Raw genomic sequence first — 23,596 nt, 5'->3', positions numbered from 1 at the left:
AAATACAAAAAGCCACTGGCATGGCTCAGTTGATTAAGGTGCTTGCCTGCCGGTCTGAAGTTGCGTTCGGGTGCAGGTTCGATTCCCGCTTGGGCCGATTACCTGGTTGGGTTTATTCTGAAGTTTTCTCCAACAGTAAGGTGAATGCCAGGTAATTTATCGCGAATCCTCGGCCTCATCTCGCCAAAATATCATCTCGCTATCACCAATCTCATTGATGCTAAATAACCTCGTAGTTGACAGAGCATCGTTAAATAACAAACTAAAAAAAATAAGTAAATACAAAAAAGAAATACGAACGCTGATGAAAATAATACAAATTAAATTAAGGCCCTATAGAGGGTCAACAGAGTAAAAAAAAACACTATAGAGCTTCATCAAGCTAATACAAGAAAAAAAAATAGAGGTAGCAATAATAATAATAATAATAATAATAATAATAATAATAATAATAATAATAATAATAATAATAATAATAATAATAATAACAATAATAATAAATACATTGCATATTAATTGTCAATTCTGCAACAGCAGAGTTACAATATTTATTATATGTCATGGGTTAAGCCGAAGTTGCGCAATCTAAGAGCTGTTGAACAAGCAATTCCATGAGCTAGAATATGACTTTTTAATTTAAATTTGAATTTTGATATTGTCCAGCAGTCTCTGACATGGTCAGGGAGAGAATTCCAGAGGCGTGAAATCGATATGCTGAAAGATGATGAGCAGAAGGATGTTCTGTGCAGAGGAATAGAGAGAAGGTACATGTTCTGGGTTCGAGGTAGTGAAAGGTAAACAAAATGAGATGCTAGGTAAGAGGGTGTGGAGGTGTGGATGATTTTAAATAGGCCTATAAGCCTATCTTTAAAGGAAGTACATAGACATACATAGTGTTCTGCCAAATGACAGGTCTTTCACTGCAAACCCAGCATCTCCAATCTTTCCCACTTTCTGCCTTCCTCTTAGTCTCCGCATATAATCCATATAACTTAATTCATCTATCATCTGATATCTTCTTCTGCCCCGAATTCTTCTCCTGTTCACCATTACTTCCAGTGCATCCTTCAGTAGGCAGTTTCTTTTCAGCTAATGATCCAATCAATTCCTTTTTCTCTTCCTGATCATTTCAGCATCATTCTTTCTTCACGCTCTCTTTTCAATACAGCTTCATTTCTTATTCTATCTGTCCATTTCACATGCTCCATCCTTCTCCATATCCACATTTCAAGTCTTTCATGTCATTGTAATGTACATGTTTCCGCTCCATGCAATGTCACACTTCACACAAAGCACTTCACTAGTATCTTCCTTAATTCTTTTTCCAGAAGTCCGCAGAAGATGCTCCCTTTTCTATTAAAAGCTTCCTTTGCGAAAGTACACAAAACCCTAAAAATTATTCAAATATGATACCTATTTATGACTTTTAAGGAACCCTCAAGTCCATTGCCACCCTCACATAAGCACGTCATCGGTCCCTATCCTGTGCAAGATTAATCCAGTCTCTACCATCAGATTCTTATTTAAAATTTCAAGGAGGGCTGCAGCCCTTATGGGTGAGCCACCATTGCTTTGTACTATGTTCCCAGAGAGACTAATTGCAGAAGGTCAATTTTTCTAATTACATCATTCACCACATGTTACAAGTGATGACATGCCGTAACAGTGGAAAGTCTACCACTGTGGAGCATTGGTTAGCATGTCTGACTGTGAAATGAGTGGGCCTGGGTTCAAATCCTGGTTGGGACAAGTTACCTGGTTGAGGTTTTTCCGGGGTTTTCCCTCAACACAATAACAGCAAATGCTGGGTAACTTTCGGCATTGGACCCTAGACTCATTTCGCTGGCATTATCACCTTCATCTTATTCAGACGCTATATAATCATAGCAGCAGTTTGAAAAAGTGTCGTAAAATAACCAACTAAAAAAAATAATAAATAGTGGAAACCAGGAAACATTAGAGATGAAATGGCTGACATAAGTTGTCTCATATTTCTAATCTTTCTGTATTCTCACTGAAGTGTCACCCAAAATTGTTTCCATGCCTAGTATAGTTTCCTGTAACTCCTGAAACTGGTCGTTACATGATACACTCTGTATTATTTGAATCAGAAGCTTATGTAGTGCTTGTGGTTCATGTGATTATGAATCTAAAGATTTCTACACGCTGAAAAATTGTATGAATGTGTTTGTAACTGTATGGAATAAAATTACTATCTACCAGTTACAAATGTGCTTACAGAATTGTAGGCTAGTCAGTGGTCTTTATGGCTATCAAATTAGCCAACACTAGATGGCTACCATAAAATTCAATGGGAGTCTTATAAAATGGTGACTTACCTGACCCTAGCATGTGTAATGTGCTATCACATTATCTACCATATGAGTCTGGAATGAACTGTTGCATTGCTTTCGTGAAGATGTGTTGAATCTTGCCGCAATTTGATGAAGTAGTTAGTTCTAAGTAGTTCCTTATTGTTAAAAACAGATTGACATATGAATCAATGCCCAACTGGTACTGTAACAAAAGACAGTTACAGTCAATTACAAAATATTTCCTTTCGCATCTTTCTGGATATCTATTTACATACAAATTGTGACTCAAAATTTATAATCTGTTTTGAAGAGTGAAAAGCAGATATATCTCATATACGTAATTGTGCACTATTATAAAAGGGTTTTAAAAATAACAGTGAACTACTGATTGTTTGGGTTAATGAAGAAGGAACAGATGTAATCTGCCCATATCAAAGCAAATTATTTTACTGCACACACTACTACAATTGTGAAGCAGAATTACCTCCTCCATGGCTCGATAAATAGCTCGAAATGCCGGCTGTTTTTCCGCATGAAAGCTTCCACGACTCCCATGCAGCACTGCAACACTTTCACTCTCAGCACTCTTACAAACTGACATATACATACAATGGTCTGGTCTGTAGTTGTATCGGCATGGATATATGTATAACTTATCTGGAAAACCAAATTTAGACTCACAGTTTATACACTGCATCAGTTTTGCTTATCTTAATTGTTAACAACAATAATGTAACAATTCGATTTTGTTATCATTACTGTCATCTTACTCATTTTCATCATTACCTTCACATCACTACCATAGTTATCATCATTAATATTTTATTATTATCACCATCAATTTTCAATAACGTACAGCAGCTGTACAGTGGTGGAAATCAGTATAAAGGCACTTGAGTTTTGCAGTATAACACGTACGTATTTATTCATATATCGCATTTCTGATAACTATGATGTAGTTTACTTAGGGATATCACATTGCACTAATGTTCCCACACCTCATATGAAAACATTGGATAGAAACAAAAATAACGCTGTTGTGGGGGTGGAAATTGGTATAAATGCACTTGTGCTGCCACTAATGTAAAACTCGGTGTAAACAAATCACTGCAGTTGTATTGGAGAGACGTGACTGTAGCATTTTTCGCCAGCACTCGCTACAATGCCACGTGGAAAGTGTCTATGAAATGAAGAAAAAGAAAGCATTATGCTTACAAAGAGTTGAAGCTCTCCAATCCGCAAATCGCCAAAAAATTAGGATGTTCAAGTTGTGTTATTGATAATTTTGTGAAATTGGGCACACAGTATGGACAAAATGGGAGGTATGGTCGGACAAGAAAGCTCTCCACGTACTAAACGACTTATCCTGCGCACAGCAAAGGTAAAAAACATGTTTGCTTCTCAAATAGTTACTGATTTGAAGTTGCTGGTCACTGCCAGACATGTAAGACAAATTCTGGCAGGAGACTATAACCTAGTCTTTAAGAAACAATTTAGTAAACCACCTCTAAAAGATGTCCATAAGAAGGCCAGAATGTCTTTTGCTGAAGAACATATGTCCTGGACCTCAAAGTGGGGTCAAGTGATATTTAGCGATGAGAATAAATTTAATTTGGATGGACTAGATGGATATCAGTATTACTGGCATGACCTCCGTACAGAGGACTAAGTTTGAATGAGTAGAAATTTTGGTGGCGGAAGTATGATAATCTGGGCAGCATTCTTTGCTCAAGGTACCTCCAACTTGACATGGGTGCACACCAGGATGAATTCTGACACCTACACAGAGATGCTGGAATCGAAGTTGGTTCGGATGTATGAAGAATTTGATGACAACCTGATTTTTCAGCAAAATAATGCTGCAATTCATGTCTCTACCAAACCGAAGAAGTGGTTTCTCGAGAAACGAATCACACTTCTGAACTGGCCATCAACAAGTCCAGATTTAAATCCCATAGAAAACCTATGGAAAATCATAGCAAGGCATGTGTATCACAACGGAAGATAGTTTGAGACTGTGGCTCAACTAAAGAATGCGATTCGTGCAGAGTGGGCTTCAATTTCTATGTACGAATTAAACAGAGTTGTTAAATCAATGGCAAAGGGAATTTTTCAAGTTATTAAGAACAATGGTGGTCCAACCAAGTACTAGAACTCTGTTGCAATGTGTTTTGTTATTGTTTCTTTATTTTATTATCTACAATAGAAAGATACCTTTATATTAATTTCCTCCCTTAAGACAGTGGGTTTTCACTCCATGTATTATGTGTAAAGCAAAATGATAAATTCAGTTTGGTATGGTTTCTTTATAAGTTGTTAGTAAATATCTGTCAAGGATAAGGCAGAAGTGTAAAACAAATCAACAAAATAAACGTAATTGCCACAAAACTCATACTGCCTTTATATTAATTTCCTCCACTGTAACATGAACAGTAGAACATCACCTATACTATGATTATGATGATGATGATGATGATGATGATGATGACGACGACAATGATAATGATGCAAGATTATTACAATATTTATTTAGCTATGGAAAAAACGGCATTTAACATACAGTATACTTTATTCAAATTTAATTTTGTAAACTGGATAATGTAAGCACAAGTGACATTATTTCAAGTGATAAGCTGCTACAAAATATCAATGAATAAAAGGATAAAAGCCAGGAAAACCAGAAACATCACTACAAAACTTTGCAAACATGGTTATAATTGTTATAAACAATATTTAATAATGACCACACTTCGTTTCATTAAATTTACCTGGATGAAAATGAAATATAATATTAATGATATCCTGATCGCCCCATGTGATTTTCAACTTGTACTCTTTGTAAATAGGTACAACATAGTTGGTCCAGCTATTTTTTTTACTATGTCTGCTTCTTCCTTGTAAGCTCTATAAACTTTTAAGCTGCTCCCTTCCCCCTAGCTTGGAATCTGGCGGCGCCCCTGCAGTGTTGCCAAATTGGTGATTTTGTCACCAAATCTAGTATTTTTGGGAAGCCATTTGATGCCAAAAAATGTCATCTAGCGACATGTCGAAATTCTGATGATTTAGTGTTTTTGGGAAGCCATTTGATGCCAAAAAATGTCATCTAGCGACATATCGAAATTCTAATGATTTAGTGTTTTTGGGAAACCATTTGATGCCAAAAAAATGTCATCTAGCGACATGTCGAAATTCTGATAATTTAAGGTAAGTCTGGTGTTAAATCAGGGGTATTGGACGCACAAAATTAATATTTGGTTTATTCTGGTTTTTCATTTAATTAACCTCAAATCCAGTGACGGTGCGCCTTTAAGGGATACAGACCTACCGAATAGTAAACCATTCCTGAAAGATATGACTTTATATTGAATATATCATTAAATTTCTATTGTCTTGTGTTCAGGAAAATGTCGGTAGAAACTTTTGTCAAGTTACTATACTACGTAGTGCACTGCCAGCAGATACTATTGTCGAGCTATACGTAGCGGCTCGGGTTGTGCCCACATACGCGCTTGTAGGGCTGTATGCTGACTGTCACAGATTACACACAGCTGACTGTTGTTTGAGAGCGGTAGAGTGAGGGTATTGGATTGTGCCAAAAACATTTTTCATTGAATGTGTTGTCATATAATTGTGTTTTTAAGACTGTGCAGTGTGCTTATTTAAACTGTTTCAGTTTTAAAGCGAATATGAATAAGAACAGTGTTAAATACAGTAGGCTAACTGCAAAATACCAGCTTTTCATCGCTGTTGTTTGCAGAGAAGAGTGAAATAGTTACACTCCTGACTTAGTTATTTCTCAGGCATCATCAAGCAGAAATAAGACTTACTCTAGAAAATTTAATTGTATTTATTATAAGCATAAATGATTGTGTGGTAGGTGGCTGTCCTGAAAAAAATGCGCTATTTTGCTTTCCATGTATATTGTTCGGAGGTGATGAGACTTGGACAAAAGCAGGGGTAAATGATTTAAAACATTTAGCCGAGAAAGCTAAAAAAACACGAAAATTCTGCAAAACATATTAAGTATGTCATTGATTTGACTTTGTTAGGGAAAGAAAATATCACAAATCAAATACGTGACGCTAACAGGCAGCAAATAAACAAACATAACGAGAAAGTGAGACAAAATCGAGAAAGTCTCTCGAAAATACTATATAAAATTTTGCGGGGAAATTTGGACTTCCATTACGTGGCCATGACGAAACCTTACATGGCGTGTTTCGAGGATTATTGAAATTTGCTGGAAAGTTACATAAGTCTCTCAAAAATAATTTTTGAACTCAAAAGTGTTTACAGAAACTTCCAAGACACTCCAGAATGTACTTCTTATTTGTATTCTGGATGTCGTGATGAAATATTTGCTGAAATACGACAATCTAAATTTTTCTCAGTCATGTCAGACGATACAACTGATGTATCAGGTCATATATATATATATATATATATATATATATATATATATCATATTTTATGTTACAATTATTAGCAAAATAATAATTAAATAAATAAATATGCAGCAGATTATTGTTTTCCGTTATGAATTGGGCGGTGATGTGTATGAAAGATTGTGAGGGTTGTTTAATCCAAAAGCCCAAAATACTGAAATATTAGCGGAATGCATTTTAGAGCAGTTGAATACAGTTCTGAATGGCGACTGTGACAAAACTTACCGCCCAGACCTACGACGAAGCGGCCGTAATGAGTGGAGAGAAGGCAGGTGTACAAACAATTATTAAATAAGCCTATAAATATGCACATTTTATGCATTGCTATGCAATTCAACTGAATCTAATCATAGAAAAGGCAGCATCACAGAATTTACAAGGTCGTATTTCTTTCAATAGTCTTCCCGCTATACTTGGATTTTTTCTAAGTCGCCCTCATGATTAGCTGTGCTGGTTAGTGTTTCTAGACGAATACCTGGAGGATCAAACACACGATGAAATTTTCATAGTCGATTAGTTAATACTGTTTTTGAAAATAAGGAGCGTTTAATAGAATGCGTTGAGAAACTTCAAATTGAAAACAAATTATTCCACTGTACAAGGAACTACAGTGATTCTTCATACGTTGAAATCATCAGGACTTCAACTTTTGGCTAGAATTTTTTTCATCATATCATGCCTCATGAGGATATTCTGCATAACCAGCTGCAGCATCGTAATGCGAATTCCACCAATATCTACAATGCAGTAAATTAATTTCTTGAGGCAATCATAAAAGAGAGAAACAAACTTCCTTTTGTTACTCATTAACAAGAAGAAACTCCTCCAATGAAGAAAAGTAAAAATAAGTCGCAAAATCTTGTCTCTGCGAAAGAGGTGTGTGATATCATTTCTTGTCAGGTAAAAGGGAGATTTGTTTTCAATATGCATTTGGCAGCAGCAAAATTGTTAAATTTCTCTATTTTCAAAGACAATATAAATTACATACAATTTTCTTCAGCTGAACTTGATGAAACCATTGAAACTTATCCTCTATTGTGTAAAGAACGTCTCAAAACTGAACTATCTGTTTTGTGCTAGAGACAAGAATTCCGTAATATTTCTGGACTTATGAAAATATGCGAAATCATCGCATCATCGGCGATTCCTGCACAGCAGTGTTACTCTCCTCAAAATAACTCTCACTACTCCCGTGACTACTGCTCAGCCTGAGAGCTGTTTTTCTACGCTGAGAAGAGTGAAGAATTTTCTAAGAAATACAATGACACAAGACCGTCTTGCTACTTTGGCAATGTTAAGCATAGAAAAAGTGATGATTGAAAATATTATTAATTTCAATTATGAAAAATGATTAATACATTTTCTAGCCGCAAAGAAAGTTGATGATGATTTTGTATTATTATTTGGTGACATTTAACTTCACGAGTTGATACTGCTAGCGATTCAAGTGAAAATCCTGGACTTGAACAATATTAGTCAATAATTATTTATGCAAATCCAACAATAAATTATTAAAAGTTAGAGAACATATTTGATACCGGTACTTTGTTATTAAATTTCTGAATGTAAAAAGAACTGTAGTATTGACTCTGGCTGAATCTCTTTTTCGAAAACAGTTATTCATATCTCACCTATAATGAAAACTTAAATTGAAAAACGCGGGATATTCACGGCCTACTGGATTTCATATTCGATGTCTCAAGTTGTGTGTCTTCACTCTTCATTACAGCAGAAAGAAGTTTTGTCTCATATGTTTATGAATCACTATTCACTCGAGAACATGGTTTGAAGTTCAAGATAGCGGAGCCGAGGTTAGGACAACATTGAATTTTATTTAATTATAGGGATTCCCAATTATAGATAAGAAATGCAGCAGCACTAAAATGACATATTATGTGTATTATGCAAAATTGAGTACGCATTGCATAATAGATTATGTGACCGACCTATGGTGATCTGTTTTTCTTGAGTGTAGGCCTAAGTAACATGTTCTCTTGCGCCCATCGTGTGAACGTACCTATGCACTGTAGTTTTACTTCGAATGTTGAATTATTAGGATTAGTATTATCGTATGGTACGCAAGGACCGCTTACCATTTCCCGCAAGTATAACTTATTTGTGAGTTTGAATTATATCTTGTGGAATAGGCCTATTAGGGATTTTATCCTTTACTTAATAAAATGACATCTATAACTCCTCCTTCATCACAGTCATCTTTCCATAGATATTTAAGACAGCACAGTACAAGGACGAGCTGTAAATTGTAGCTTATTTTCAGCGACAAGTGAAACCGCTGTAACTGTCACAAAATGCGTGGCCAGAACTGCTCAGTTTGTGCGCTTAAGGTAGCTAACTGTGACCACAAAACATGTCACACTAGCGACAGTGTTGTAATCTAGTTCTTTTGTGATTTTCTTCCGTGATGGATCGTCTGAATCATCAAGCCTTTCGCCCTATGCTTTTTTTTTTTTTTTTTTTTTTGCCAGTTCGATGTAGGCGCCGTAGCCAAAGACGTTGGTGCATAAAATGCATTCATTCTATGATTAGTGATCAGCTTATGAAAAATTTGCACTTACTGAAGAGAAATTGAAACTTCATCTAGATATATTCTTTGAATATTATAACAGTACGCATCTTTGGGGAGGCTGAGACGTACATGGGAGGATAATATAAAAATGGATTTGAGGGAGGTGAGATATGATAGTAGAGACTGAATTAATCTTGCTCAGAATAGATGACGGACTTATGTGTGGGTGGCAATGAACCTTCGGATTCCTTAAAAGTCATTTGTAAGTAAGTAAGTATTATAACAGTGCTCGGCATATAGGCTACAACTTGAAGCGTTTAATGCGTGTTTATTGGGAAAATCCGAACACTCTCTCTCGCATGGGAGGAAAACGAATGGCGATGATTTAGGCTTCATGTCCCGTGCAAATAATGTGTCGGTAATGACGATAATAGATAATAAGAAAATTGTAGGCTATGCGATCTTACCTTTTATCGAGAAATATGTTGAAAATGATGTTTATACTGTGGTACGATTGGTCAAAGTGTTCCGTGAAGGCAGAGATGCCATCCAGGAGAAACACATGTTGACTACCACATACTTCTGTTCTTTGTTTCTTTGCATGATGTTAATCACCGATTGACTGTGCTTGACTCAGCCATGGAGGTGGACATATGTCACAAAACTGTACTGTACATTCTGCGAGGGAAACATTTCAACATAAGATACACGATTATCTGCACTATAGGGCAGTCACTGCAGGACATCAACCAAGGTGGATGCACTGATGGTGTGCTATCCTGCAGAAGGTGGTAGACGTGACAGAAAATTACATTGAAGAAATATAAGTGATAATGCCTCTGGCAATAAAGTTATTTTCGAACTATAGAAGTATTGCCACTACTTTTATCCACTATGTAGGCCTGTATAAAGATGCTATATCCAAAGTAAAAATTGGGAATTTTTATCAGAGGAAATGATTGTATCAAACGACCTTCATCAAGAGATCATGTTACCCACATTATTGAAAATAGTTATATATAGCTATCTACAAAGATCATTATCAACTTGGTTAAAGAATATGCTCAGGAATAATGATATCTATTGAAGATTGATTATCATCTGTATTATATTGGCTACATTATTATTTGCAGACAATGAAATGGTATAATTGCACACAAATATGAAGAAGAATATGATAAATAGGGTTTGAAAGTAAATTTAGATCAGACGTTTTATATGGGATATGGAACAGTTACTGAAAATTTAAGATTGGAAGAACAGATGTGAAGAATATGAATATTTGGGAGTTTGAATTCATTAAGAAGATAGCTACAAAGATGATATTAAGGACAGAATAATAAAGGTAGATCAATAATATAATTACTAGACTGTACTTCGACGGATAAAAATATAACCACAGAAAATAAAGTGCAAATATGTAATTCAGCATTGAGAATTACTGTTACATATGGAGCTGGAACATGAAAACTAACTAAAAATTTAAAATTGAAACTTCTGTCAATGGAAATGGATTATTTTAAGGTAGTCCATGAGACATTCATTACTAGGAAATCTTAAAAATACAATTAAATTATTAAAAATTATAAAACATTAAAAATGCAATTATGAGAGAAAAATGAATGTTAAGAATATTCTGTGAGGTATAAGCAATTGACAATTCATATGAGAAGCAAAAAATTTAGTTAAGTGTTGAAAGTCATGAATGCAAAAAAAAAAAAAATGACACGCATGCGCGCGCGCGCACACACACACACACACATACACACACAGATTTATTCATGATTATAAATAAATAGAAATTACGTCATCAGTCACGTGCTAGTGAAAAAAGTCCCTTGACAGCTATGCCTGGATTTTTTTTTGCAATTGCCTAGATATTAAGTAAAATTAGATAAGTACTGGTAATTAAACAATTACAGTAGGTACCGGTAAGGTTAAGGTAATATAAGAGAAGTAAATGAATAAGTAAATTTAGTAATGCTTTTTGTTTTAGGTAACCTTGAAGGAAATACATTATATTGAAACACGTGTCATGGATGTTGTGAAATTGGAACTGGAAGATTGTGGTGATAGTGTTGAAATAAATTACCTTACACAGAAATCTCAGTCGGAGGTGAGAGTTGTATTCACATATCATCTGTATCACCAACTTTAAATTAATAGTACACGTTGGAAAAATATTAACTTATATTTTTTTGTGTATGTAGATTTAGAGAAAAACATATATTTCTGTAGGATATCCTTGAAACCCAAATAGTGATTTCTGTTTGGTTGTAAATTGTAATGCAGAAAATAAAACGACATTCTTGATATTACAATAGAAAATCAAGTAAGTAATACATAATTTAAAGAATTAACTTTTTATATTTTTATTAATTCGAATTACTTACTATAATCTCAAAGTGAGGGCTTGCAATGAGAAAAATACTTTGTTCTGCATGTATCAAAGTATGTAGGCTACGGAAAAGAATGTTCAACAAGGACATGTGAGAAAGTTACGTGATCTCTGTGAAGTCTGAGATATCGAAACTCATAATATCAAAAATATTGTCCACCACTGTGGAATAACGATTAGCCTGCCTGATCGTGAAACTAGTGGGCCCGAATTCCAATACTGGTTGGGGACAAGTTACCTGGTTGAGATTTTTTTGCGATTTTCCCTCAACCCATTAAGAACAAATGCTATGTAACTTTCAGTGCTCGACCCTGGACTCATTTCACTGGCATTATAACCTTTATATCATTCAGATGCTAGATAACCATAGATGTTGATAAAGCATCGTAAAATAAACCACTAAAAATAATATGTTATTTACATATTCATTTTAATGGACTGCTCTCAGAGTCAGTGCCACAGGTGTCTGCATGCCATTTACTTTGTATGTTGTGTATCAGTGTCCGTAATATGTCATATTTAAAAAATGTTCTCTCTTACGCAAGAATTAAAAAGTTAGCAATAGAAGACTAATATTTTTGGCTGTAAGAAAACCGCATTAATTAAAATTCATGAAAAATACACTGTGTCCGGGACAAAATTTACCAATAAGAAAGTTTAATAACTCACGTAATAATGGAGATAGGAAAATGAAATTTGCGGCAAATGAAAGAGGGACATTTTAAGTTTTATGTGTGATGTTGGCAACATTTGGTCATTGTTGTTCACATAGCTGTAATTAAAATGGCGTTCACAGTGCAACAAAAAGTTCAATGCTGCTATTGGCTTGCTGAATTCAAGTATCCGAAGATAGTGGAGAGAAGATTTAGACAACAGTGACCTAAGAAGCAACCACCAGATAGGCACACAATAACAACTTGGCACAGAAAGCTTCTTGAGACCGGTTCTCTTGTAGAGAAAACACCACTCGGGAAGAAAGTGACAGAAGCGCAAGTCAACAGAATTCAGCAAGCTTTCCAATGGAGCCCGTGTAAGTCTGTTCGCCGTGCCAGCAGGGAACTTGCAATTCCAAAGTCAACTATCCACGATGTTCTGCACAAGAGGTTACGTCTGCATGCATACAAGATTCAATTGGTTCAAAAGTTGAAACCAAGCGACTTGCCTGCATGATATGATTTCGCTAGTGACATGCTGTTGAAAATTGATATTGAAAAAGGATATCTGCAGAAGGTCGTGTTTAGTGATGAGTCCACCTTCCACGTCTGTGAGATCGTCAACAGGCATAATTGTCGCATCTGGGGATCAGAAAATCCGCATGTAGTGAGGGAATTGGAAAGAGTCAGCCCTAAGATTAATGTTTGGTGTGGACCTACAGCATGGCCTCCCAGATCTCCAGACCTAACCCCACTGGACTTCCTTTTTTGGGGATACATAAAAGACATTGTGTACAAGACTGTAGTGGCAGATTTGGAGGATCTGCGTCGGAGAACTGTCGCTACTTGTGCAACTGTCACTCCAGAGATGTTACGAAACACATGGCAAGAACTTTAATATCGCCTGTACATCTGTCGTACTACAAGAGGTGCACACATAGAAGTTTATTAGTGGTCATTCGAAACTTTGGAAGTCCCTTTGTCAATTCCCGCAAACAGCATTTTCATCCATCAATTATTTGGTGAGTTATTAAACTTTCTTATTGGTAAATTTTGTCCCGGACACCCTGTATTATTCACTAACAATGTGGCAGAAAAACATAGGCATGTGTGGTAAACCAATTATGTTCCCTGTGGGGCCTCTGGGCATTGAGTTAGGCATTTGTATCATACAAGAATGATTGACTGCACATTAACTCCGTCATGTTGAGTTAAATTCACGACACAATCTTCCATGAAATATATTGTAGCAGGCCTATGCTAAGGCACTGCAGTAGTGCAGAAATTGGAATGGTCAGCAGTTACTCATTGATCTTGGTCTCTTTCCTAATGAACGAGGGTTCGATTTCTGAAGCTTGTGGTGGACAGTCTGCTGTGGTCGTTCATGATTCTATTTATGCTGCACAAAGCTCCTGTTGCGGTTTGTAATGTACTGGTACATGTTATATACAGCAGTCAGTGGCGTAGCCAGTGGGTGGGCCAGGTGGGCCCAGGCCCACACAAAAAATATGCGAATTTTTGCGTTTTTATGGAAAATACTCAACATTAAAACTAAACCATGGATCCAGAGCAATAATTACAGTCGATAGGTAAGAAGTAAAAAATGCGTTCATTTCTTCAAGAGCCAATTTAACTGTGTTGGATTGGGCCTAAAAAATTGTCTGGCAGTGAAAGAAGGAAGCCGTGGAGGCTACTGAATTGTTACATCAGTTAGAAAATTTGACACCTTATTTTATTTGGTATGTTTAGACGATATTCTTGCTCTTGCAAATTCATTATCGGAAGCACCTCAGTCTCCAAAAATGGATATTAGTAAACGTTCATCCTTCATTAAGGCAATGATATAAAATTTTTCAAAGATCTGAAACGAAGAAAAATTCGACAATCATGTCAAACACAAGACTTTATAATCTAGCAATTCTATCCATTGAGAGGGAGAGAAAAGATGGGATTTGTTGAAGGACTCATCATCAGCAATCGACAGATTCGTTGCTAGAAAATCTCGACAGCTCTAGTTCACCTTATGAGGCATTTGTATAAGTATGTCTTGCATGATTGTTTATCATAATTTTGCATGTTATTAAATAAGACTTCTGAGAATGAGTTTCAAGAGAGTTGACAGCAACGGAATTGTCAGGAGATGGGTCAGGTACTTTCTAAGCCCTGCATATCTGGCCCAACCAAAATAATTAGTCTGGCTGCGCCACTGACAGCAATTATATTATTCTTTCTTAGTAGAGCTGTGTTCACTTTCATAGAAAAATGTATGGTGTTATTGTATTGTGTATTGCAATAATTGTGCAAGTTAAATTAGACATGATAAGGAGTAAATTTAATTATCTTGGTAGATATTAAAAAATCTGAAGAGATTAAATGGGCCCTTGTTTGCACAGTTGGAAATAAATGCAGGATGTTCTATGTGGAGAAGTCAACATTCAGGGAGAATTTAATCATAGTTTTGGTTGAACAAAAAAATTCTTTGAATGTAGAATACAAAAGTTAAACAAAAAAACATTTCATTTTTATTTTATTTTTTTAATTTCATGTTGTTTCTTGTTCAAGTAACAAAGATTTTAGAATGTGGTCTCAAATATTCCACTGTCCACCTCAGTACATTTGTCAACTTGTGCGAGAAGATGACTAGCTGAAGATGATTTGTTGCTCCTCAAGCATCATGATGTTCCTTGGTGCCAGTAATAGCATCCATTATGAAAGTGAGCAGTTCATCTCCTGTAATTAATTAACTTTTCTGCTGTACACTTCAACCTTCATTTAACCACATAAACAAAAATCCAAGGAGTTGAGGTCTGGAGATCTTGGTGACTCGGGAAGGGTACTTCTACAACCATCAGTTAGTAAACGTTAAATGCAATAGGTGCACAAAGATCAGGAGCTCAAGCAAGGAAAATAATGGACATACTCTAAGAATATTTAAATATTTTTGGATTTTTTCCGAGGCTTTGTAAATCCATTAAAAATTGTAAACAGTGAGAAGTACACCGAAAATGTAAAAAATTATATCAAAACACAGAACACAATATTACATTGAGAAGTCCACTGCTGTGAAGTAAAGGTTAGTATGTCTGATCATGAAATGAGTGAGCCCGGGTAGGAATTCTGGTTGGGAAAAGTTACCTGTTTGAGTTTTTTTCTGGGGTTTTCCCTCAACTAATTAAGAACAAATGCTAGGTAACTTTCGGTGCTGGAACCTCGACTCATTTCGCTGGCATCATCTCCTTTTTAATTCAGGTGGTAGATAATCATATCATGATAAAGTGTTGTAAAATAAACCAGTTAAAAGTTACACTGAAAAAATGTTTGTTTTCAATAGTTGCAGTTTTATTAAAGTCTTTATACATTTTAATTTTGATCCAAGTCAATTTGTGTAAGGATAATAATACATTTATAACGAGCCTCTTTCCTTTTAAAACTAATTTTTTACTGTTCATATCTTTTAGCGTTTTGAGAGACCACATTTCCTACCACATTTAAGTCATTCTTGATTTGTTTTGGCTTCCTTAAATTATCAAGAATGTTACTGGCTCTGTTTAGAAGTTCTGTCTCTTGTTCAATTGTGTCGTACATTTTCCTCTTAGCAGTCACTACATTGGCACTACTGCTAGGTGAAGTGTAACTGGGTGATGAAGTGAAACTTGTAGGTGGAGTAGAGCTGAACATAGACATTCTATTAATTATTGCGCAAATGTCTGATTAAATTTCCATATCAAAATTCCTGAATGGTTTCCAGTGTATACATATTTTATTTTTATTAAATGTAGATGAGTATTTAGTAAGCTAGTTAAGAGAATTTCCTTACAGGATCATAACCTGGCATGAAACTCACTTCGACACTGTAAGTTCGTCTTGGCAGAACATGGTCCCTCAGAAACTGCATTCCTTCAAAATATCAAATTGTGCTCTTATACAGGGTGTTAAAAAAGTATCCAATATTTTAGGAGGTGATAGTACCGTATGCATCAAAACAAGAAAATAATGTCTAATAAACATGGGTTCTACAACACATACTTTCTGAGATTAGAACACTTGTTCATAGGAGGTGCTAAATGTGACATCCATTCATGGCAATACATTTCTCTGCCCTACAATACAGCAGACTACCAGATAATCATACCGTAGTTGACACCCCTGGCATGGAATAATGACATGTTGCAAGGAATACTGAAAAAAGTCTGGTTGTGGATATGACCGGGGTTCAGCAGAGATGGTGTTGTGAATTTTCGTAATCAGCATGTGTAGGCTGATGAAAATCCCCATGGAGTTGAAGAAACAAGACGTAAGCACTGATTCTCAATCAACTTATGTGCAGGCGTTCTTGGTGATAGATTAATAGGGCCATATGTGCTACCACAGAGATTAACTGGGGATCATTATCAGGACTTTCTTATTAACGTATTAAAACAAATTTCAAAGAGTGCATGATTCCTTACGCCGAAGGGCAGAGGAATTCATTGTCATGAATTAACGTCACATTGAGCAGATCTAAGAAAGTATGTGTTGTAAGACCCATGTTTATTAGACATTATTTTCTTGTTTTGATGCATACTAGCACTTCCTAAAATATTGGATACTTTTTTTTTAACACTCTGTATAATTATTTTCCCCCCTCCCGTGCCAATCTTTTTGAACCGTTTGATTTTATTTAGTTCAATCACGAAGCTCGCAAACTCTTCATAGTTATTATGTCGCTGGTAGTTGAAGACTGAATATCCTTCAATGGAGATGAAATTCTTTCCAGAACTTCTTTTCGACATGCTTATTGTGATAATTTGGCGACTTCTTGTTATATAAGCAAAGTTCTTCACAATCACAATAGGCATTGATTAGAGTCTCCACCACCAACCTGGACCTCTCTATTTTCTTATTGTTACTATACTGTTAGGACTGTTGCAGTAACAAATATACAACACACAGCAATGACGGGGAAAATGACACAATATCTAGAATCATTTGTTGCAAGCAATCTACAAGCAACTTGATTGCTTACCATCAGATGGCATGCAAGTTCATTGTTCACACGAGACCATGGTGGTGGTTTCATGGCACAAGAAATGTCCTCGTCTGTATGGGGCTTAATACTCTTGGCTTGGAATATGCTGCATTTGCTGAGCTTTTGGAAACATAACTGATAATTTTGTGTAACTTGGGAATGAGAATGTTTCTTTGAAGGTTTTTTTTTGCTGGGGTATACTTTACTTAATTTGTAGAAAGAAAAAAATCTTGTGTGTGTTGTAGTTCAGATTGTATAAATTTGAAACAAATAAATTTCATGTTGCACTTATAATTCAGATATGTAATGTAATATGACCAACAATTTTTGGTATTGTTAGCAGGACGTGGCATGGGAGTTTTGTACAGTAAAGCAGGAGCTGAAAGAAGAATTATTGGCAAATGAGGCTTGTGCAACATTATCCAATGGGTGAGTCATCTGATACACCAATATATCATTTGGCTAAGAAGTGAAACCTTGAATCTACAAAAATGGCCATTTATGTAAACTACATTATTATTATTATATTCACAAGACTGGACGGTTAACTAATATTTTGTTCTCGAGTAGAAAATATTGTAAAGCAGAAACATAAGTTAAAAGTTTGTCTATTTTGAGATAACATTTTTTTATTTATTTATTCACCTCCAAATTTACAGATACGAGGTATCACTTCTTAGTCATTGATATACTGATAACTCTTACCCTACAATTACAAAGGGAAGTAATTATTATTAATCTTAGGATTACATTTAATTAAAGAGGAATTTAGAATAAACAAGTGTGGAGACAGTTGGTAATATCCGTTTCAAAGTTGTTACCTTCTATGTTATTTCTTTAAGTTTGATTTTATTAAGATTATGAATTTGTGTAATAATAATAATAATAATAATAATAGCGAGAGAATCCATTTTTTCCTTATTTTTTTTAAGTAGGTTATTTTACGACGCTTTATCAACATCTTAAGTTATTTAGCATCTGAGTGAGATGAAGGTGATAATGCAGGTGAAATGAGTTCGGGGTCCAACACCGATAGTTACCCAGCATTTGCTCATATTAGATTGAGAGAAAACCCCGGAAATAACCTGAACCAGGTAACTTGCCATGACCGGGATTTGAACCCAGGCCACCACCTGGTTTCGTGGCCAGACGTGTTTACCGTTACTCCACAAGTGTGGACCATTTTTCCTTATAATAATTATTATTATTATTTTTTTTTTTATTTACTGCCATTATAACAAAATCCTGTTTAGAGTTTAATGAATTTCTTAATTTGTTTTTAAAAGTTATTTTCAGATCAAGGTGCAGTTTATAATTTGATGAAGATGGATCATATTTATATTCATTATTGAATTTTTGGTTGAAATTTTGATATGAAATTGGATTTAATTGTCTCATTTCGAGCTATTATACTGAGGAAGGTATTTTTATTAATAGACAGAAAGGTCAGTATTGGCTTACCATGTGGGTGGTAATGATGACAGCAGTTATATATCTTCAGAATTTTATTGATAAGATGAAAGAGCTGTAATAAATGAATAATTGAGTAAGACAGAGAGGAAACTGAAGTAGTAGTAGTTGGAGTGTTGGTGGTGGAAATTATGATACAAGTTGCTTTGTTAGAATTCTCATAGACATAGTCATTCAGTGATCTGGATAACCATTGTAAGAAGCCATTGGTGAGATACATCTGAATTATTAATAAGCTATGTTTTTTTTTTTTTTTCCATTTATAAATGGAATTAGTGTTGTTTGTCTAATATGTGATTTTCACGACTACATAGAAGTATGAAGTATGTAGAACTTTTTTTTTTCAACCTGTTCTCCATTATTCTTCTTTATCTTATTCTAATTTTATGACTTTTACTTGAACAATTTTGAAGAATTTTTTTTGTATTTTCCTGTTCATTCATTACCGTTATTTAATTAAGATTTATTATAGAAACAACTTTCCTATGTTAATGAGAAACTAAGTTGGTAATTTAACTTAGTTGACTAATTTCGACTTCACTTTTAGCCATCTTCAAAACTAGTGAGGCCCGTGTTTGTTTCCAGTTTCTTCTGAAGTTGCTTTGATGGTGGAGTATTTATGTTAGATAGTGTGAAGTCAAATACGATGTGTTCTCAAATTTAATTGTGTATTGAGGATATGTTACGGATGTGTTTGTGTGTGTCTATATTTTGTAGAGCCTACTGTTCTAGAAATTAAATACACTAACAACACGAAAACACATCCACAACATATCCTCAATACACAATTAAATTTGAGAACACACCCTATTTGATTCCTCACCACCGAACATAAACATGTCCACCACTAAAGTAACTTCAGAAGAAACTGGAAACCAGTAAGGACCTCACTAGTTCAGAAGATGGCTAAAAGTGAAGCCGAAACTAGTAAACTGAGGTAAATTACCAACTTAGTTTCTCATTAACATAGAAAAGTTGTTTCTATAACAAATCTTAAGTGACAAAGTGCTAAAAGTGTATAATTAAGATGTATATTCAAGATGAGACAGTTTATTTAATGTTTTGTTCCATTTCACTGAATCACGTACAGCAAGCTTCTTCAATTACTCTTCCTCCTAATTTTCACATTCCAAATTTTTCCTGTTTGCTTTTACACACTCATGTACCATTACCTCTATCGAATTTTGTAATAATTATTCTGATACTGCCATTTATAATTCTTATTTCACATTCTAGTCACTAGTTTGTAGTTTTTTAATAAGCAAATACACAATTCGGTTGTTTGTTTAGTCAACTGTCCGAAGACAAGTTTGAACTTATAAATTATTAAAAGGAACACAAATTATATGTAATTTTGGACCACATACTAAAGAAATATCTCCTGTTGTATGGAATAAAATAAAAGTTAGTGATCTTTCGTACAGTTCTGTTAGAATTGTTGCTGTTTAGTCAATAACTTTGTATACATATATTTCTTATGTTCTATGGTTAATATAGGCATAGCGTCTACTAAACAGCATTTGGTGTACCTTAATGTATTAATTGAAAAAGTAAACTCAATATATAACACGAAACAATTATTATGTAGTTTGAGTTATAAAATTTAAATTATTCGAGTCCATAATGATTGTATTATTTTACCATATTAATATTTTCTTACAGCAACGGAATTCTACGGAAAGGTGACTTGCATTGTAACAAGTATAGAAAGAAGAAACTTTGCAAACAGTTCATGTGTCATATTTGTGGAAATGTCTGTAAAGGCCGCAGAACTTTGGAAATACATATTCGAGCACATACCGGAGTGAAGACCGCCATGTGTGACATTTGTGGGAAAGGAATTTCTCAGAAAAGAAATCTCGAATCACATATTCGTACTCACACTGGAGAAAAACCGTACAGATGCAACATATGTGGACAAGACTTCAGATATCGAGTGAGCCTTGTGTTACATACACGTAGCCACAAAGGGGAGAAAGCTTTCAAATGCCTAGTGTGTGGCAGAGCCTTCGGTTTTCGCAGCTCTCTCGAAATCCACGCTCGCACTCATACCGGAGAACTGCCATTTCCGTGTAACGTTTGCGGGAAACGTTTTGCCCAACGAGGTAACCTCCAAGAACACAGTCGAACTCATACTGGAGAAAAGCCGTTTAAATGTGAATTTTGTGATAAAGGTTTCAGTCGACAAACGACGTTAAAATTACACATTCGTACTCACACTGGTGAGAGAGCTTTCTTTTGTGATTACTGCGGAAAAGGATTTAAACGACGAGAGGGCATTATCCAACACATCTATATTCACACAGGAGAAATGCCTTACGTCTGTAATTACTGTGGGTTGTGCTTCAATAATCCAGGAAATCTTTTAAAGCATTCCCGCATTCACACTGGTGATATGCCATTTAAATGTGATATTTGTGGCAAGGCATTCAATCAGAAAGGGAATCTTACAACACACGTCCGCGTCCATACTGGACAGTAAATAGTCCGAAATGTTTTAATATGTTGACTGTTTATCAAGAGACTCTTCAATACATGAGCCTGTATGCTTTAATTATGTTTCTAAACTCATTCTTGGAGCTTTCATATGTATCACAATACAGATACTGTTACGAGCTCAGGAAATTGCAAGCCTGGGGAATGCAATTATGATTCGCCAACGCGAAACACTTGATTTCTTTAGGCTAAAGATAACAGTGAGGGTACTATTCTTTCAGAAAACATCATGAGCAGCAGCATAACAGGTCTCTTTGAGCCTCTGCTTCCTTCAAGATCTTTCAGGACACCCTATTCCCGGCAAACATCAACAGTCTTTTTAACTCTGATCCTACTCAGATCTTCCACAACTACCTCCAACCATCTTAGCCTTGGTCGTCATACAAGTTTCATTTTCCCTCTGGTTTGCATTCCATTATTTCACTTTCTCTCATTCTTATCACATGTCTAGCCCACCTTAATCTTGACATTTCAATAGCTCTTATAATATCAAGTGATTTGTGAAGTTCATATAATTCATGATTATGTCTTATTTGCCATTCTCCATGTTTTTGCACTGGATCAAAAATTTTCTACTTTCAAATGTAATGACATAAGACATATCGACCTGCGACAAAGTCCAATTCAGAGCTGTACATAAGAATGAGCCTCATAAATAGAGTTGGTATAATTCCGTATTTTGTACAAATAGTTTATATTTTAAAATTCATGTCCATGTCCATGTCCACACCCGTGGAGTAACGGTTAGCGCGTCTGGCCGCGAAACCAGGTGACCCGGGTTCGATTCCCGGTTGGGGCAAGTTACCTGGTTGAGGTTTTCTCCGGGGTTTTCCCTCAACCCAACACGAGCAAATGCTGGGTAACATTCAGTGCTGGACCCCAGACTCATTTCACCGGCATTATCATCATTTCCTTCAGACGCTAAATAACCTAAGATGTTGATAAAGCGTCGTAAAATAACCTACTAAAAATAAAAAAAAAAATCCATGTTCATATGATACAAGTAAAAAAATGACGAAGTGTCAACATTTTCTGTCTCGGGTTCGGGAAGGAGAAAATGCTCCAGTAACAGATTATGGAGCTCATTTCCAGGATATATACATTCACCCCTGAGACTGCTAAACAGAAATTGGCGATATTAATCACTGAAAGTGAAACGAAAGAAAAGGTTTCCAAGAAAATATTCTGAACCTTTATAACCAGAACATTTCATATCTCGAACTATGGGAGATAAGTTTTGAGGGTACTGAGCAATTTTCGTGGAGTGAAGTAGGTTCAAGTTACGAATTACACTGGAGAAGTGTTGAGAAATCAGCTGAGTGTATATAAATTCACTCATTTATAATCCTAATGCTGTCATCATTATAGGCAAACTTTTTGATGAGGTCGTGCTCGTGAATCTTGTACTTCAAAATTTTTAAATGTGGAGAAAGTGAAAGGAAAAGAAAGATACTCGAACACACAGTTGAAAGGTATAAATCTGTGTGTTTTCAAAAGTGAAACAAAATGTAACAATTTTGAGAAAGTTGTAAAATTTGTGTATGTTTGTCAGGAATGCCTGCACTTTTTTTTTATTACTGTTTGGGCAGCTCAAAGAAATAAGGTCCACACCTGTGGAGTAATGGTCAGCGCGTCTGGCTGCGAAACCAGGTGGCCCGGGTTCGAATCCCGGTCGGGACAAGTTACCTGGTTGAGGTTTTTTCCGGGGTTTTCCCTCAACCCAATACGAGCAAATGTTGGGTAACTTTCGGTGTTGGACCCCGGACTCATTTCACCGGCATTATCATCTTCATATCATTCAGACGCTAAATAGCCTAGATGTTGATACAGCGTCGTAAAATAACCCAATAAAATAAAAAAAAAGAAATAAGACTCCACGCAAATATGGTAAAAGCATTCTTTCTGATTAAAGTTACTTCAGGGTTTTCATGCATGGATTTTTTACTTCAACAAAGAAATGAAAAAACTTATTTTCTAATACAAGTACATTCTTCCAGAAGCATAAGAATAATTATTGATGAATGACATAATTGATGTTGTGTATGTTTAAATCAGACTACCCTATCCTTTGCAACTGTCAGTAATAGTATGAGAAGAGAATTATGATGTATTCAATTTCACTGTTAATTTTTTGTATATTGGTACGTGTAATATTTAATCTTCTTTAACGGAAATAATATCGCCAGTTTTCGGAAAAAAAATAAAGTTCGTATTTTTGTATCCAGAATTATGGCAACCCTTTTATAAGACCGGTGTCATATATGGTACGTAGTAATCTGATTTA

At 35.3% G+C, this 23,596-nt stretch overlaps 1 protein-coding gene and 1 long non-coding RNA gene across 7 annotated transcripts in view; one reads left to right on the top strand and one right to left on the bottom strand.

The window, feature by feature from the left end:
* The window catches only part of LOC138704904 (dehydrogenase/reductase SDR family member 11-like), an 82,578-nt gene extending 59,396 nt beyond the window's left edge, over positions 1–23,182 (top strand). Inside the window, exons 1-4 of one of the 6 annotated variants that reach the window (XM_069833302.1) lie at positions 8,466–8,571; positions 11,284–11,403; positions 17,690–17,775; positions 20,479–23,182. In XM_069833302.1, coding sequence (XP_069689403.1) covers positions 11,323–11,403; positions 17,690–17,775; positions 20,479–21,298 — 987 coding nt within the window. In that variant the 5' untranslated portion in view covers positions 8,466–8,571; positions 11,284–11,322 and the 3' untranslated portion in view covers positions 21,299–23,182. Of the gene's footprint in view, positions 1–8,465; positions 8,572–8,655; positions 8,879–11,283; positions 11,404–17,686; positions 17,776–20,478 lie in introns of those variants that run through there. The other 5 variants (XM_069833301.1, XM_069833299.1, XM_069833300.1 and 2 more) reach the window with 5 other exon arrangements.
* Positions 2,350–5,182, bottom strand: LOC138704905 (uncharacterized). Its single transcript, XR_011333467.1, has 3 exons — positions 5,084–5,182; positions 2,800–2,972; positions 2,350–2,517 (listed from the first exon to the last, which is right to left on the bottom strand). It is a non-coding gene; the product is annotated as an uncharacterized lncRNA (long non-coding RNA).
* Positions 23,183–23,596: the final 414 nt, after the last annotated feature.

The sequence above is a fragment of the Periplaneta americana genome, chromosome 8, assembly GCF_040183065.1.
Source record: "Periplaneta americana isolate PAMFEO1 chromosome 8, P.americana_PAMFEO1_priV1, whole genome shotgun sequence".
Lineage (NCBI taxonomy): Eukaryota > Metazoa > Arthropoda > Insecta > Blattodea > Blattidae > Periplaneta > Periplaneta americana.
Note: the sequence above shows the minus strand (reverse complement) of the source record. Positions and strands in the feature narration are given on the sequence as shown.